General features: G+C 55.7%; 1 protein-coding gene across 1 annotated transcript; it reads right to left on the bottom strand.

The window, feature by feature from the left end:
* Positions 1 to 3,399: 3,399 nt before the first annotated feature.
* Positions 3,400 to 13,853, bottom strand: SLC39A4 (solute carrier family 39 member 4). Its single transcript, XM_038760447.1, has 12 exons — positions 13,697 to 13,853; positions 9,311 to 9,616; positions 8,369 to 8,570; positions 7,981 to 8,159; positions 7,729 to 7,903; positions 7,243 to 7,415; positions 6,943 to 7,080; positions 6,741 to 6,845; positions 6,583 to 6,637; positions 5,728 to 5,880; positions 3,813 to 4,000; positions 3,400 to 3,662 (listed from the first exon to the last, which is right to left on the bottom strand). The coding sequence occupies exons 1-12, from the start codon at positions 13,832 to 13,834 to the stop codon at positions 3,534 to 3,536; spliced, it is 1,941 nt and encodes a 646-aa protein (XP_038616375.1). The 5' UTR covers positions 13,835 to 13,853; the 3' UTR covers positions 3,400 to 3,533.
* Positions 13,854 to 15,037: the final 1,184 nt, after the last annotated feature.

The raw sequence follows: 15,037 nt of genomic DNA, 5'->3' as shown, positions 1-15,037 counted from the left end.
ATCAGTCAATCAGTGGTATTTATTGAGCACTGACTGGGTGCAGAGAGGGGAGGTCGAAGGGCAGGGTACGATTCGATCGCATTAGAACAGTCTTTTGAAAATAGCGCTTAATAAATGCCATCATTATTATTATTATCACAGGGTACAAAGGCGAGTCAATCGAATCAATCAATCAATCAGTCAGTGGTGTTTATTGCGCTTAATAAATGCCATCACTATTATTATTATCACAGGGTACAGAGGCGAGTCAATCGAATCAATCAATCAATCAGTGGTATTTATTGAGTGCTGACTGGGTGCAGAGAGGGGAGGTCGAAGGGCAGGGTACGATCCGATCGCATTAGAACAGTGCTTTGCACATAGTAAGCGCTTAATAAATGTCTTCATTATTATTATTATCGCGGGGTATAGAGGCGAGTCAATTCAATCAATCAATCAATCAGTCAGCGGTATTTATTGTGCTTAATAATAATAATAATTAGAACAGTGCTTTGCACATAGTAAGCGCTTAATAAATGCCATCATTATTGTTATTATTATCGGGGGGTACAGAGGCGAGTCAATTGAATCAATCAATCAATCAGTCAGCGGCATTTATTGAGTGCTGACTGGGTGCAGAGAGGGGAGGTTGAAGGGCAGGGTATGATTAGATCGCATTAGAACAGTGTTCTGCACATGGCAAGCGCTTACTAAATGCCGTCATTATTATTATTATCGCGGGGTACAGAGGCGAGTCAATCGAATCAACCAGTCAATCAGTCAGCGGTATTTATTGTGCTTAATAATAATAATTAGAACAGTGCTTTGCACATAGTAAGCGCTTAATAAATGCCATCATTATTATTATCGGGGGTACAGAGGCGAGTCAATCAAATCAATCAATCAACCAGTGGTATTTATTGAGTGCTGACTGGGTGCAGAGAGGGGAGGTTGAAGGGCAGGGTACGATTAGATCGCATTAGAGCAGTGTTCTGCACATGGCAAGCGCTTACTAAATGCCATCATTATTATTATTATCGCGGGGTACAGAGGTGAGTCAATCAAATCAATCAGTCAATCAGTCAGCGGTATTTATTGTGCTTAATAATAATAATTAGAACAGTGCTTTGCACATAGTAAGCGCTTAATAAATGCCATCATTATTATTATTATCGGGGGGTACAGAGGCGAGTCAATCGAATCAATCAATCAATCAGTGGTATTTATTGAGTGCTGCCTGGGTGCAGAGGGGAGGTCGAAGGTCAGGGTACGATTAGGTAGCATTAGAACAGTGCTTTGCACATTGCAAGCACTTAATAAATGCCATCATTATTATTATTATCGCGGGGTACAGAGGTGAGTCAATCGAATCAATCAGTCAGCAGTATTTATTGTGCTTAATAATAATAATTAGAACAGTGGTTTGCACATAGTAAGCGCTTACTAAATGCCATCATTATTATTATTATCGGGGGGTACACAGGCGAGTCAATCGAATCAATCAATCAATCAGTGGTATTTATTGAGTGCTGACTGGGTGCAGAGAAGGGAGGTCTAAGGGCAGGTTATGATTAGATCGCATTAGAACAGTGCTCTGCACATGGCAAGCGCTTACTAAATGCCATCATTATTATTGACAGAGGCGAGTCAGTCGAATCAATCAATCAATCAGTTGTATTTATTGAGTGCTGACTGGGTGCAGAGAGGGGAGGTTGAAGTGCAGGGTACGATTAGATCGCATTAGAACAGTGCTTTGCACATTGCAAGCACTTAATAAATGCCATCATTATTATTATTATCGCGGGGTACAGAGGTGAGTCAATCGAATCAATCAATCAGTCAGCGGTATTTACTGTGCTTAATAATAATAATTAGAACAGTGCTTTGCACATAGTAAGCGCTTAATAAATGCCGTCATTATTATTATTATGGGGGGTACAGAGGTGAGTCAATTGAATCAATCAATCAGTGGTATTTATTGAGTGCTGACTGGGTGCAGAGAGGGGAGGTCGAAGGTCAGGGTACAATTAGATCGCATTAGAACAGTGCTTTGCACATTGCAAGCACTTAATAAATGCCATCATTATTATTATTATCGCGGGGTACAGAGGCGAGTCAATCAATCAGTCAGCGGTATTTATTATGCTTAATAATAACAGTAATTAGAACAGTGCTTTGCACATAGTAAGCGCTTAATAAATGCCATCATTATTATTATCGGGGGGTACAGAGGCGAGTCAATCGAATCGATCAATCAATCAGTGGTATTTATTGAGTGCTGACTGGGTGCAGAGAAGGGAGGTCTAAGGGCAGGGTATGATTAGATCGCATTAGAACAGTGTTCTGCACATGGCAAGCGCTTACTAAATGCCATCATTATTATTATTATCGCGGGGTACAGAGGTGAGTCAATCGAATCAACCAGTCAATCAGTCAGCGGTATTTATTGTGCTTAATAATAATAATTAGAACAGTGCTTTGCACATAGTAAGCGCTTAATAAATGCCATCATTATTATTATCGGGGGTACAGAGGCGAGTCAATCAAATCAATCAATCAACCAGTGGTATTTATTGAGTGCTGACTGGGTGCAGAGAGGGGAGGTTGAAGGGCAGGGTACGATTAGATCACATTAGAACAGTGCTCTGCACATGGCAAGCGCTTACTAAATGCCATCATTATTATTATTATTGTGGGGTACAGAGGCGAGTCAATCGAATCAGTCAATCAGTCAGCGGTATTTATTGTGCTTAATAATAATAATAATTAGAACAGTGCTTTGCACATAATAAGCGCTTAATAAATGCCATCATTATTCTTATTATCGGGGGGTACAGAGGCGAGTCAATCGAATCAATCAATCAGTCAGCGGTATTTATTGTGCTTAATAATAATAATTAGAACAGTGCTCTGCACATAGTAAGCGCTTAATAAATGCCATCATTATTATTATCGGGGGTACAGAGGCGAGTCAATCAAATCAATCAATCAACCAGTGGTATTTATTGAGTGCTGACTGGGTGCAGAGAGGGGAGGTTGAAGGGCAGGGTACGATTAGATCACATTAGAACAGTGCTCTGCACATGGCAAGCGCTTACTAAATGCCATCATTATTATTATTATTGTGGGGTACAGAGGCGAGTCAATCGAATCAGTCAATCAGTCAGCGGTATTTATTGTGCTTAATAATAATAATAATTAGAACAGTGCTTTGCACATAATAAGCGCTTAATAAATGCCATCATTATTCTTATTATCGGGGGGTACAGAGGCGAGTCAATCGAATCAATCAATCAGTCAGCGGTATTTATTGTGCTTAATAATAATAATTAGAACAGTGCTCTGCACATAGTAAGCGCTTAATAAATGCCATCATTATTATTATTATCGGGGGGTACCGAGGCGAGTCAATCAAATCAATCAATCAACCAGTCAGCGGTATTTATTGAGTGCCGACTGGGTGCAGGGCGCTGCACTGAGCGCCCAGGCGAGTCGAAGCCCACCGGTGACGTGGGAATGATCTCAACCGGGAAACCGGGGGGGTCAAAGGGTGGTCAGAGGGCGATGTTCTCCTCGTACAAGGACAGCAGCAGCAGGATGGCCCAGCCGCCCAGCAGCCCCACGTTATGGAGCAGGAAGAGGAGCCGGGGCCGGGGGTCCTTCACGCTCAGCATGGCGGGAAGCTGGAGGGGCGGGAAGGGCCGGGGAGCTCAGGGGGGCTGGCTCCGGCCCCCTCCTCCCCTCCGGGCCCGGGATCCCCGTCCGCCCCCCATTGCCGAAGCCCTCGCCCCCCGCTTCCCGGCGGTCGGCGGGCCCGGCCCCCGGCCCCGCACCATGTCGCAGAGCGCCACGTAGAGAAAGAGGCCGGTGGCCACCGACAGGATCCAGATCTCGAAGTCCCCTTGGGCCCCGACGGCCAGGGCCACGTAGAGGCCCAGGAAGGCCGTCAGGGCCGAGCCGAAGTTCAGCAGCAGCGCCCGCCTCACGCTCAGCCCCACGTGCAGCAGCGCGGCAAAGTCACCTGGGAGACAAGGGGCGGGGGCCGTCAATCAATCAATCAATCAATCATATTTATTTATTTTAATGGCACTTGCTAAGCGCTTACTATGTGCAAAGCGCCGTCCTAAGCGCTTACTGTGCGCAGAGCACCGCACTCAGCGCTTGGGAAGTACAAGGCGGCAGCACGTAGAGACGGTCATCATCATCATCAATCGTATTTATTGAGCGCTGACTGTGTGCAGAGCACTGGACTAAGCGCTTGGGAAGTCCAAGTTGGCAACGTATAGAGACGGTCCCTACCCAACAGCGGGCTCACAGTCTAAAAGGGGGAGACAGAGAACACAACCAAACATACTAACAAAATAAAATAAATAGATATGTACAAGTAGAATAAATAAATAGAGTAATAAATATGTACAAATATGTATACATATATACAGGTGCTGTGGGGAGGGGAAGGAGGTAAGATGGGGGGATGGAGACGGGGACGAGGGGGAGAGGAAGGAAGGGGCTCAGTCTGGGAAGGCCTCCTGGAGGAGGTGAGCTCTCAGTAGGGCCTTGAAGGGAGGAAGAGAGCGAGCTTGGCGGATGGGCAGAGGGAGGGCATTCCTCTACCCAACAGTGGGCTCACAGTCTAGAAGGGGGAGACGGAGGACACTCAATCAATCAATCGTATTTATGGAGCGCTTACTGGGTGCAGAGCACTGTACTAAGCGCTTGGGAAGTACAAGTTGGCAACACAGAGAGAACAGATATGTACAAGTAAAATAAATAAATAAATAGAGTAACCAACTTCTGTGTGACAATCCCCCCAGAGCAGAGAAGGGCTGGGGGCCACAAAACAAAACATATTAACAAAATAAAATAAATAGAATAGATACGGACAAGTAAAATAAATAAGTAAATAGAGGAATAATAAATAAATAGAGCCACCCACGCGCCGCTGCACGTGGGGCAGAGCGTGAGGCAGGCGCTGCTGCTGAAGTTCGGCTCGACTTCAAGATCTGGATGTTGTAACATCAACAACAAGTTGTTGCCAACTTGTACTTCCCAAGTGCTTAGTAATAATAATAATAATAATTATAATAATAATAATAATAATGGCATTTATTAAGCGCTTACTATGTGCAAAGCACTGTTCTAAGCGCTGGGGAGGTTACAAGGTGATCAGGTTGTCCCCCATGGGGCTCACAGTCTTAATCCCCATTTTACAGATGAGGGAACTGAGGCCCAGAAAAGTGAAGTGACTTGCCCAGAGTCACACAGCTGACAAGTGGCGGAGCCGGGATTTGAACCCACGACCTCTGACTCCAAAGCCCGGGCTCTTTCCACTGACCCACACTGCTTCTCATAATGATAGCATTTATTCAGCGCTTACTATGTGCAAAGCACTGTTCTAAGCGCTGGGGAGGTTACATGGTGATCAGGTTGTCCCACAGGGGGCTCACGGTCTTAATCCCCATTTTACAGATGAGGTAACTAAGGCGCAGAGAAGCGAAGTCACACAGCTGGCAATTGGCGGAGCCGGGGTTTGAACCCGTGACCTCTGACTCCAGAGCCCGGGCTCTTTCCACTGAGCCACGCTGCTTCTTTAGTCCAGTGCTCTGCACACAGTAAGCGCTCAATAAATACGATTGATTGATTGATATTGATCCGGATCCTGCCGGTTGCCACCGGCCTCTTTCTGGTGGCCCTGAGGGACACCGGCCGGGCCCCGTCCCCGTCCCCCCGGCGGCCCAAGGCACTGACCCAGCTCGTGGGGCAGCTCGTGGCAGAGCACGGCCAGCGAGGTGGCCAGCCCGGTGCTCCAGGACGAGGAGAAGGCGGCCCCCACCGCCAGCCCGTCCGCGAAGTTGTGCAGCGCGTCGCCGACCGTGATCATGTACGGCAGGACCTGTAACTCTGGGAGGATAATAATAACGACGGCATTTATTAAGCGCTTCCTATGCGCCAAGCACTGTTCTAAGCGCTGGGGAGGCTACGAGGTGACGGGGTTGTCCCACCGGGGGCTCACGGTCTTCATCCCCATTTTCCAGATGAGGGAACTGAGGCGCAGAGAAGTTAAGGGACTTGCCCCAAGTCACTCAGCTGACAAGTGAGCCCACTGTTGGGTAGGGACTGTCTCTATATGTTGCCAATTTGTACTTCCCAAGCGCTTAGTACAGTGCTCTGCACATAGTAAGCGCTCAATAAATACGATTGATGATGATGAGGTGGCGGAGCCGGGATTCGAACCCATGACCTCTGACTCCAAAGCCCGGGCTCTTTCCACTGAGCCACGCTGCTTCTCAGGATGGAGGGCGGTGGTCAGGTCCCGAGGGCTGGGGACAGCTTGGGAATGAGGGAGGAGAGGGGCACGAGGCATTTCCCAACAAGTTCCCAACTTGGGAACTTGTACTTCCCAAGCGCTTAGTCCAGTGCTCTGCACACAGTAAGCGCTCAATAAATACGATTGATTGATTGATTGATTGATTAGTAAGCGCTCAATAAATACAATTGATTGATTGATTGATTGATTTCTGGGGGGGTGCAGATCCCGGGCTGGGGCGGGGCCTCGGGAGGGGAGAGTGGGGCCGGGGCGCCGACTCCGTGGCCCAAACTCACCCCGACTGGCCTTCCGTGTCTCCGGGTCGCCCTGCTCTGGGTTCTCAACGGAGACCTGAGGGAGGCGGATGGGGAAGCCGGGATGAGTGTGGGAGGTTGTGGGGGTCTCCGGTGCCAAGGAGGGGCGGGGGCAGGTGGTACGGGGGGACGGGGCGTACCAGGTCAGCGCGGGACCCCCCCGGAGAGGGCTGTTTCCTCAGCTTCAGCTCATTCTGTGCCATCGGCAGGGGCAGCCCATGATCGCAGTGCCCGTCCGTCGAGTCCTGGGGGACGGACCCAGTCACCGGAAGCACCTCTGGGCCGGGCCGGGGGTTTCCCGGGGGTGCCCGTTCGGTGGCCCCGGCTTCCCCCCTCTCCCACCTTGTGGCCGTGGGCTCCCAGGAGGCTGAAGAGGGACTCCAGAAGGAAGAAGCTGTAGAAGCCGCCCAACACAACCAACAGCCGCCACACCGGCTCCACCGGCCCCGCCTCGGCCTCGTGGGAATGCAGGCCCAGGACCTAGGGCCGGTGGGAGCGGTGAGGGGAGGACAGTGAGGGACGGGGCGGCGGGCCCCGGAGTCGGACGGAGGGGAGTGGGATAGACCAGCGTCGGGGGTCCCCCCCGCTTCCTCCGGGCGTGCGGAGGCGGAGGGGCCGCGGGGGCGTTCGGAGCCGGCCTACCTTGGGGATGAGGTGGAGGACAGCGTCTCCGGTGAGCGAACCCACGGCCAGGCTCAGGAAGGTCTGGGTGATATAGTGGGAGGCGGAGGCGCAAGCGGAGCAGGACAGGAAGACGAGGCCGACGAGAGAGCCCAGACAGATGAGCAGGGTCGCCAGCGACCCGTACAGGTACTCTACGGGAGTGGGGGGCACAGGGACCGGGGGAGGCGGGATGGGTATCCTGTGGGGGAGGCGGGGGGCGAGGGAGGGGACGGACTGGGGCAGAGAGTCCGGTGCCCCGCCTCAGGGGTGGGATTGCAGCCCGTCGTTGGGTAGGGACCGTCTCTACATGTTGCCAACTTGTACTTCCCAAGCGCTTAGTACAGAGCTCTGCACACAGTAAGCGCTCAACAGATACGACTGAATGAATAAATGAATTGCAGATTGGCAGAAGGGGTGGGGCAAGGGGAGGGAGGGGACGGGGACGCCACTCCCGGGGTCACTCACTCTCCGCCTGGGTCAGCTGTCCGGCTGCCGGGGCCGGGTCGGGGGACGAAAGACAGGCTCCGCTCAGCTGCTGCTGGATCAGGGCCGGACTGAGCTGAGCCCAGGCTGCGGGGGAGACGCCCCCGGCCCCGGCTATCTCATACACCTCCAGTACCTCCGAGGCACTCAGACACACCTGGGGGGCACAGGGAGGGTGAGGGGGCGGGGCCCTCATCTGGGGGTCCCGCCCCCGGCCCCCCGTCTCTGCCTCACCGTGTCCCACACGTCGCCGGACTCCCGAGACTCCCCCCGCCAGAGGCTGTTCCTCCTCCTCCTCCGTCGCTCTGTGTGGTTGTGGTCCCCGTGGTCGTGGTTGCCAGGGTCCGTGTGGCCGTGGGGATGGGCTGAGGCCTCCTTCCCCACCCTAAGGTGTCCCATCAGGGCGCTCAGCTCTGAGGGGGTGAGAGGGACGGCCTGGGCTTAGCTTGACCCTCTCCCACCCCCCGACCACCCTCCAACCGGTTTCTTAGTCCCGCGCCGCCGGGTTTTCAGCTCCTCCCGGACTACCCCTACCCCTCCTCGGCCGCCCTCCTTTCCGAGCAGCGGGCCCCTGCCCGCCTGGGCCCCTTCGTCCCCGACCGTGCCCCCGGACCCTCCTCACCCGTCAGTGTGAGATTGCGGGACTCATTGCCCACGTGCCGGAAGACGTAGTCCACGAAGTAGTCTGGCGGCGGCAGGGCCCGGAAGCAGGACCCGGCCAGAACGTGGTCCAGCAGGGCGGCCAGCGCCCGCTCTGGCCCCCGGCCCCCAGGCCCCGCAGCCCCCGCCGCTTCTGCCAACACTTGGCCGACATCCACACAGGGCTGGGGGAGAGACGGGCTCGGAGCTGAGCGACGTCCCCAAGAAACGTCCCTCTCTCCCCCAGGGCCAGCCCCGAACCCCACCGGGCCCACCCTCTGCCGCCCGTGCCCAGCTCTTCCCACCAGGCTGAATGAGGTTGTGAGCCCGCCGTTGGGTAGGGACCGTCTCTATATGTTGCCAACTTGTCCTTCCCAAGCGCTTAGTCCAGTGCTCTGCACACAGGAAGCGCTCAATAAATACGATTGAATGAATGAATGAATGAGGTGAGAATGCCAGCAAGGCTCCCCCAGAGCAGGTCATTTCAGTAGAGAAGCAGCGTGGCTCAGTGGAAAGAACCCCGGCTTTGGAGTGAGAGGTCACCGGTTCAAATCCCGGCTCTGCCAATTGTCAGCTGTGTGACTTTGGGCAAGTCACTTCACCTCTCTGGGCCTGGTCATTTCAGTAGAGAAGCAGCGTGGCTCAGTGGAAAGAGCCCCGGCTTTGGAGTCAGAGGTAACCGGTTCAAATCCCGGCTCCGGCAATTGTCAGCTGTGTGACTTTAGGCAAGTCACCTCACCTCTCTGGGCCTCAGTTCCCTCATCTGTCAAATGGGGATTAAGATGGTGAGCCCCACGTGGGACAACCTGATGGCCTTGTATCCCCCCCAGTGCTTAGAACAGCGCTTTGCACGTAGTAAGCGCTTAACAAATACCATCATTATTGTTGTTATTATTTCAGGGCCAACGAAGCCCTCCCCCCTCACCTTGGAGCCCCCCGGCTCCTGACGGTAGTGGGTCAGGACCCTCCTCATCAGCTGGCTCAGGAGGTCAGAGTTCACGGCGATGTTGGAGGTGGGCAGGGGGGCAGGGTCGTCCGGTGCTCCTTCCAGGGCCCGGAGGAGGGCTTCGGCCCGGAGTCCCCAGCGTCGGGCTCTGGCGTCGGCGCACACCCCAGGGGGGTCACTGAGATAGAGCAGGACCCCGGCACTGAGGCGCGGCACGTCCCCAGAGCCCAGCACCGGCCCCTCGGACCGCCCCAGCAGGGCCAGCACGTCGTCCTCGTCCAGGCACTGAGGGCAGAGACACCGAGTCATCAGCCGGCTCGCTCCCGCAGCCAAGGATCTCTGGCCCAAGCTGAGCCTCACGCTTACTACAGTGCTCTCGCTAATCCCAGCTCCGCCGCTTGTCATCATCATCAATCGTATTTATTGAGCGCTTACTATGTGCAGAGCACTGTACTAAGCGCTTGGGAAGTACAAATTGGCAACAAATAGAGACAGTCCCTACCCAACAGTGGGCTCACAGTCTAAAAGGGGGAGACAGAGAACAAAACCAAACATACTAGCAAAATAAAATAAATAGAATAGATATGTACAAATAAAATAAATAAATAAATAAATAGAGTAAAAAATATGTACAAACATATATACATATATACAGGTGCTGTGGGGAAGGGAAGGAGGTAAGATGGGGAGATGGAGAGGGGGACGAGGGGGAGAGGAAGGAAGGGGCTCAGTCTGGGAAGGCCTCCTGGAAGAGGTGAGCTCTCAGCAGGGCCTTGAAGGGAGGAAGAGAGCTAGCTTGGCGGATGGGCAGAGGGAGGGCATTCCAGGCCCGGGGGATGACGTGGGCCGAAGTCAGCTGTGTGACTTCGGGCAAGTCACTTTTAACTTCTCTGTGCCTCAGTTACATCATCTGGAAAATGGGGATTAAGGCTGTGAGCCCCATGTGGCACAACCTGATCACCTTGTATCCCCCCTAGTGCTTAGAACAGTGCTTGGCACATAGTAAGCGCTTAACAAATGCCATCATTCTTCTTATTATTATTAGAGGGGGGCCGGGAGGAGCAGGGACACAAGGATTGAGTTCAGTCCCGCCATTCCTTCCCGATCCGCCCCTCATCCTAGGTTGTCCCGTTCAGGATTGGGACAGGCTCTGAGAGGGGCAGGGGAACTCACATGGGGGGAAGAAAACCGCGGAGGATCCGGGAACCCGGGCATGCCCGCTTCCAGCTTGGGAAGGGGGGTAATTAAGGTATTTATTAAGCTCTCTGTGCCGAGCACTGGGCTAACAGTTACAATAGGATCGTCTCTATATGTTGCCAACTTGTATTTCCCAAGCGCTTAGTACAGTGCTCTGCACACAGTAAGCACTCAATAAATTCATTCATTCATTCAATCAATCGTATTTATCGAGCGCTTACTGTGTGCAGAGCACTGTACTAAGCACTTGGGAAGTACAAGTTGGCAACACATAGAGATGGTCCCTACCCAACAGTGGGCTCACAGTCTAGAAGGGGGAGACGTAAATACGACTGAATGAATCAATCAAGGTGATCGGATCAGACAATGATCTCTGTCCTAATCGGGGCTCACAAACTAAGGGGCAAGTGTGATTTTGGGCAAGTCACTTAACTTCTCTGTGCCTCAGTTACCTCCTCTGTAAAATGGGGATTAAGACTTGTGAGTCCCCCATGGGGCAAGCTGATCACCTTGTAACCTCCCCAGCGCTTAGAACAGTGCTGTGCACATAATAATAATAATAATGATGACATTTATTAAGCACTTACTATGTGCAAAGCACTGCTGGGGAACTTACAAGGTGATCAGGTTGTCCCACAGGGGGCTCACAGTCTTAATCCCCATTTTACAGAGGAGGGAACTGAGGCCCAGAGAAGTGAAGTGACTTGCCCAAAGTCACACAGCTGCCAAGTGGCGGGGCCGGGATTTGAACCGATGACCTCCGACTTCAAAGCCCGGGCCCTTTCCGCTGAGCCACGCTGCTTCCCTACTTCCCAAGCGCTTAGTAAAGCGCTTAGTCTTTTAGACTGTGAGCCCACTGTTGGGTAGGGACTGTCTCTATACGTTGCCAACTTGTACTTCCCGAGCGCTTAGTACAGTGCTCTGCACACAGTAAGCGCTCAATAAATACGACTGATTGTTGATTAGTACAGCGCTCTGCACACAGTAAGCGCTCCATAAAGTAAGCACTGCATATATGCTATCAGAAGCGGGGTGTCAGGGTTAGCTCTGGGGAGAGGAAAGGACCTGACTGGATTGAAGAGAGAGAGAGTTGCCATCTTCTGTGCTTCCCCCATCTCCCCCACACCCTGGGAGCAGGGTGAGGTCAAGAGATGGACAATCCTCTCCCCGCACCCCCTGGCCGGTTATTACTATCTCTCTTCCTCCTCCCTTAGCCCTTCCCTACTGGGATCTGTATTCCTCCCATGTGCCCCAGGTCAACTTTCTCAGAGTCAGCCCCCAGGCTACTTGGGGCACAACTGAGTCTCTGAGAATCTCTCCTGGGGCTGAGCCAGCTCTGCCCAGGGCCTTCCCGGATCTGGTGATTTCACCAGGGAGTGGGGGCAGGAGGATGGGGAGAGGGTGGGCCCAGTTTTCATTTCTCCTCGCCCCGCTTCTGGGACTGGGGTTGAGGGGCAGGAGCCAAGGAAAGGCCCTTCCCACCTCCAACCAGCTCCCAAAGGTGTGGAGGCTGTTGCCCCCTTCCCCCTTCCCTCCAACCCCCCAGCAGAGGAATGCAGGAATGTGGCAGGTGGTAGCCTCGGGCTTTCCAGAGAGCTGCTTGTGGGGGGGAGGAGGTGGACGACTTGGGGGGGAGGAGGAATCCATCTCCAACTTGCTTCCAAGTTTGCCTGTTGTTGCCTCTGTGGACGATGGGGCGGACACCCGAGGCTCTGCCAGACTGCTCCCCTGGGCCCAAATCCAGGTTTGGGACGCCCAGCTCGGGGGTGGAGGCGGGGGCATGGTCGAGCCGAGGGTCCCGGGCGCCTCCCCCAACCCTGGACCAAGCTTGGAGAAGGGGGCAGCGGCTGGGCAGGATCGGGACAGGGCTGGGGCAGAGCCTGAGCAGGGGCTGGATAGGGGCTGGGCAGGATCTGGACAGGGCTGGGGCAGGGGCTGGGAAGAATCAGGACAGGGGATGGGCAGAATCAGGACGGGGGATGGGCAGGATCTGGACAGAGTCAGGGCAGGGTATGGGCAGAGTCAGGGCAAGATCTGGGCAGTCAGGGCAGGATCTGGGCAAGGCTGGGCAGAATCAGGACACGGTCTGGGCAGAGTCAGGGCAGGATCCGGGCAGAGTCAGGGTAGAGTCAGGGAAAGGTCTGGGCAGAGTCAGGGCAGGATCTGGGCAGAGTCAGGGCAGAGTCAGGGAAAGGACTGGGCAGAGTCAGGGCAGGATCTGGGCAAGGCTGGGCAGAATCAGGACACGGTCTGGGCAGAGTCAGGGCAGGATCCGGGCAGAGTCAGGGTAGAGTCAGGGAAAGGTCTGGGCAGAGTCAGGGCAGGATCTGGGCAGAGTCAGGGCAGAGTCAGGGAAAGGACTGGGCAGAGTCAGGGCAGGATCTGGGCAGAGTCAGGGCAGAGTCAGGGAAAGGACTGGGCAGAGTCAGGGCAGGATCTGGGCAGAGTCAGGGCAGAGTCAGGGCAGGATCCGGGCAGAGTCAGGGCAGAGTCAGGGAAAGGACTGGGCAGAGTCAGGGCAGGAGCTGGGCAGAGTCAGGGCAGAGTCAGGGCAGGATCCGGGCAGAGTCAGGGAAAGGACTGGGCAGAGTCAGGGCAGGATCTGGGCAGAGTCAGGGCAGAGTCAGGGAAAGGTCTGGGCAGGATCTGGACAGAGTCAGGGCAGGGTTTGGGCAGAGTCAGGGCAAGATCTGGGCAGAGTCAGGGCAGGATCTGGACAGGGCTGGGGCAGGGTCTGGGCAGAGTCAGGGCAGGATCTGGGCAGAGTCAGGGCAAGGTCTGGGCAGGATCTGGACAGAGTCAGGGCAGGATCTGGACAGAGTCAGGGTAGGATCTGGGCAGGATCTGGACAGGGCTGGGCAGAATCAGGACAGGGTCTGGGCAGAGTCAGGGCAGAGTCAGGGTAGGATCTGGGCAGAATCTGGACAAGGCTGGGGCAGGGGCTGGGCAGAATCAGGGCAGGATCAGGGCAGGATCCGGGTAGGGTCTGGGCCGGGTCGGGGCCGGGCTTCGGAAGTCGGGGATGAGTTGAACGCGTCGTCGGGGCCCGGCCCGCCCCAGGCCCGGGTGGAGTTTGCCCCCGTGGATGCCCTGCGGTCCCGGGCCGTCGGGGGCAGAGGGCAGAGGGCAGAGAGGGCAGAGGGGGGGAGGGAGGAGGGGAGGCCTTACCTTTCCACACGGCCCGTCGGGGCAGTGCACACGGGCCCACACTGTATTTAACAGGGAGCCCGGGGTGTCCCGCCCCACACCGCCGGCCCCGCCGGCCAGCAGGGCCAGCAGGCCGGGCTCGGGGCTGGCCCCCGGCATTAGCCCCAGGCAGGCCAGCAGCAGCGTCGTCGTCGTCGGCGTCGTCGTCGTCACCCGCAGGCAGGACGGCCCCGGGACCCCCATGGCTCCGGGCGGCCTGGGGCCCTCGGGGGGTCGGTGGGGTGGTTGTGGCACCGGTGCCCCGAGGCAGCTGGCGGCGGAGAGGAGAGGAGAGGAGGCCGTCGGAGGGGCCGTCGGAGGGGCCGGGGCCGGGGCCGGGGCCGGGGCGGGGGCCGGCCGGGCCACTGATTGGCCGCGCCCCGGGCCGCCCCAGTTAACCATTTCCACCGGGCCCCACGGCCAGCCTCGCCCACTCTGCCGCGGGACGGGACCGGACGGGACGGGGGGCGGGGGGACCGCTTGGGACGGGACGGGGGGCGGGGGGACCGCTTGGGAGGGGGGGAGAGGTCAGGGGACAACCTGGGAGGGCGGTGAGGGGGCAGGGGACACTTTGCGGGGCCGGGGGTAATTTGGGAAGGGGTCAGGGGTCAGGGGTCAATTTCGAGAAGCAGCGTGGCTCAGTGGAAACAGCCCGGGCTTTGGAGTCAGACGTCGTGGGTTCGAATCCCGCCTCTGCCAGTTGCCAGCTGGGTGACTTTGGGCAAGTCGCTTCACTTCCCTGGGCCTCGGTGACCTCACCTGGAAAATGGGGATGGAGACTGGGAGCCCCACGTGGGACACCCTGATCTCCTTGGAACCTCTCCAGCGCTTAGAACAGGGCTTGGCACAGAGTAAGCGCTTAATAAATGCTATCATTATTGTTATTGTCATTATTGATTTGGGAGGGCGGTGGGGGGACGGGGGGACAACTTGGGAGGGGGTGAGGGGACAGTTTGGGAGGGCGGTGGGAGGCCGGGGGACAACTTGGGAGGGGGTGAGGGGTCAGGGGACAACTTGGGAGGGCGGTGGGGGGCCAGGGGATAACTTGGGAGGGCGGTGAGGGGTCAGGGGACAACTTGGGAGGGTGTTGGGGGCCGGGGGACAACTTGGGAGGGCGGTGAGGGGTCGGGGGACAGTTTGGGAGGGCGGGGGGAGACGTAGGAGAGGGGTGAGGGGACGGGGGACAATTTGGGAGGGCGGGGGGGGGACGGGGGACAACTTGAGAGGGGGTGAGGGGTCAGGGGACAGTTTGGGAGGGCGGTGGGGGGCCGGTGGGCGTCGGGGTACACCTTGGGAGGGGGTGAGGGGTCGGGGACAACTTGG

This window comes from Tachyglossus aculeatus, chromosome 18 (assembly GCF_015852505.1).
Source record: "Tachyglossus aculeatus isolate mTacAcu1 chromosome 18, mTacAcu1.pri, whole genome shotgun sequence".
In the NCBI taxonomy this organism is placed as follows: domain Eukaryota; kingdom Metazoa; phylum Chordata; class Mammalia; order Monotremata; family Tachyglossidae; genus Tachyglossus; species Tachyglossus aculeatus.
The sequence above is the reverse complement of the archived record's forward strand: the minus strand, read 5'-3'. Positions and strand labels throughout refer to the sequence as shown.

Excerpts from the sequence above, each read along its gene's own strand:
- SLC39A4 (XM_038760447.1), bottom strand. The coding sequence starts at position 13,834 with ATGCCGGGGGCCAGCCCCGAGCCCGGCCTGCTGGCCCTGCTGGCCGGC. Across the intron at positions 9,617-13,696 it reads CCGACGGGCCGTGTGGAAAG|TGCCTGGACGAGGACGACGT; the intron begins GTAAGGCCTCCC and ends CTCTGCCCTCAG. Across the intron at positions 3,663-3,812 it reads ACGTGGCGCTCTGCGACATG|CTTCCCGCCATGCTGAGCGT; the intron begins GTGCGGGGCCGG and ends CCGCCCCTCCAG.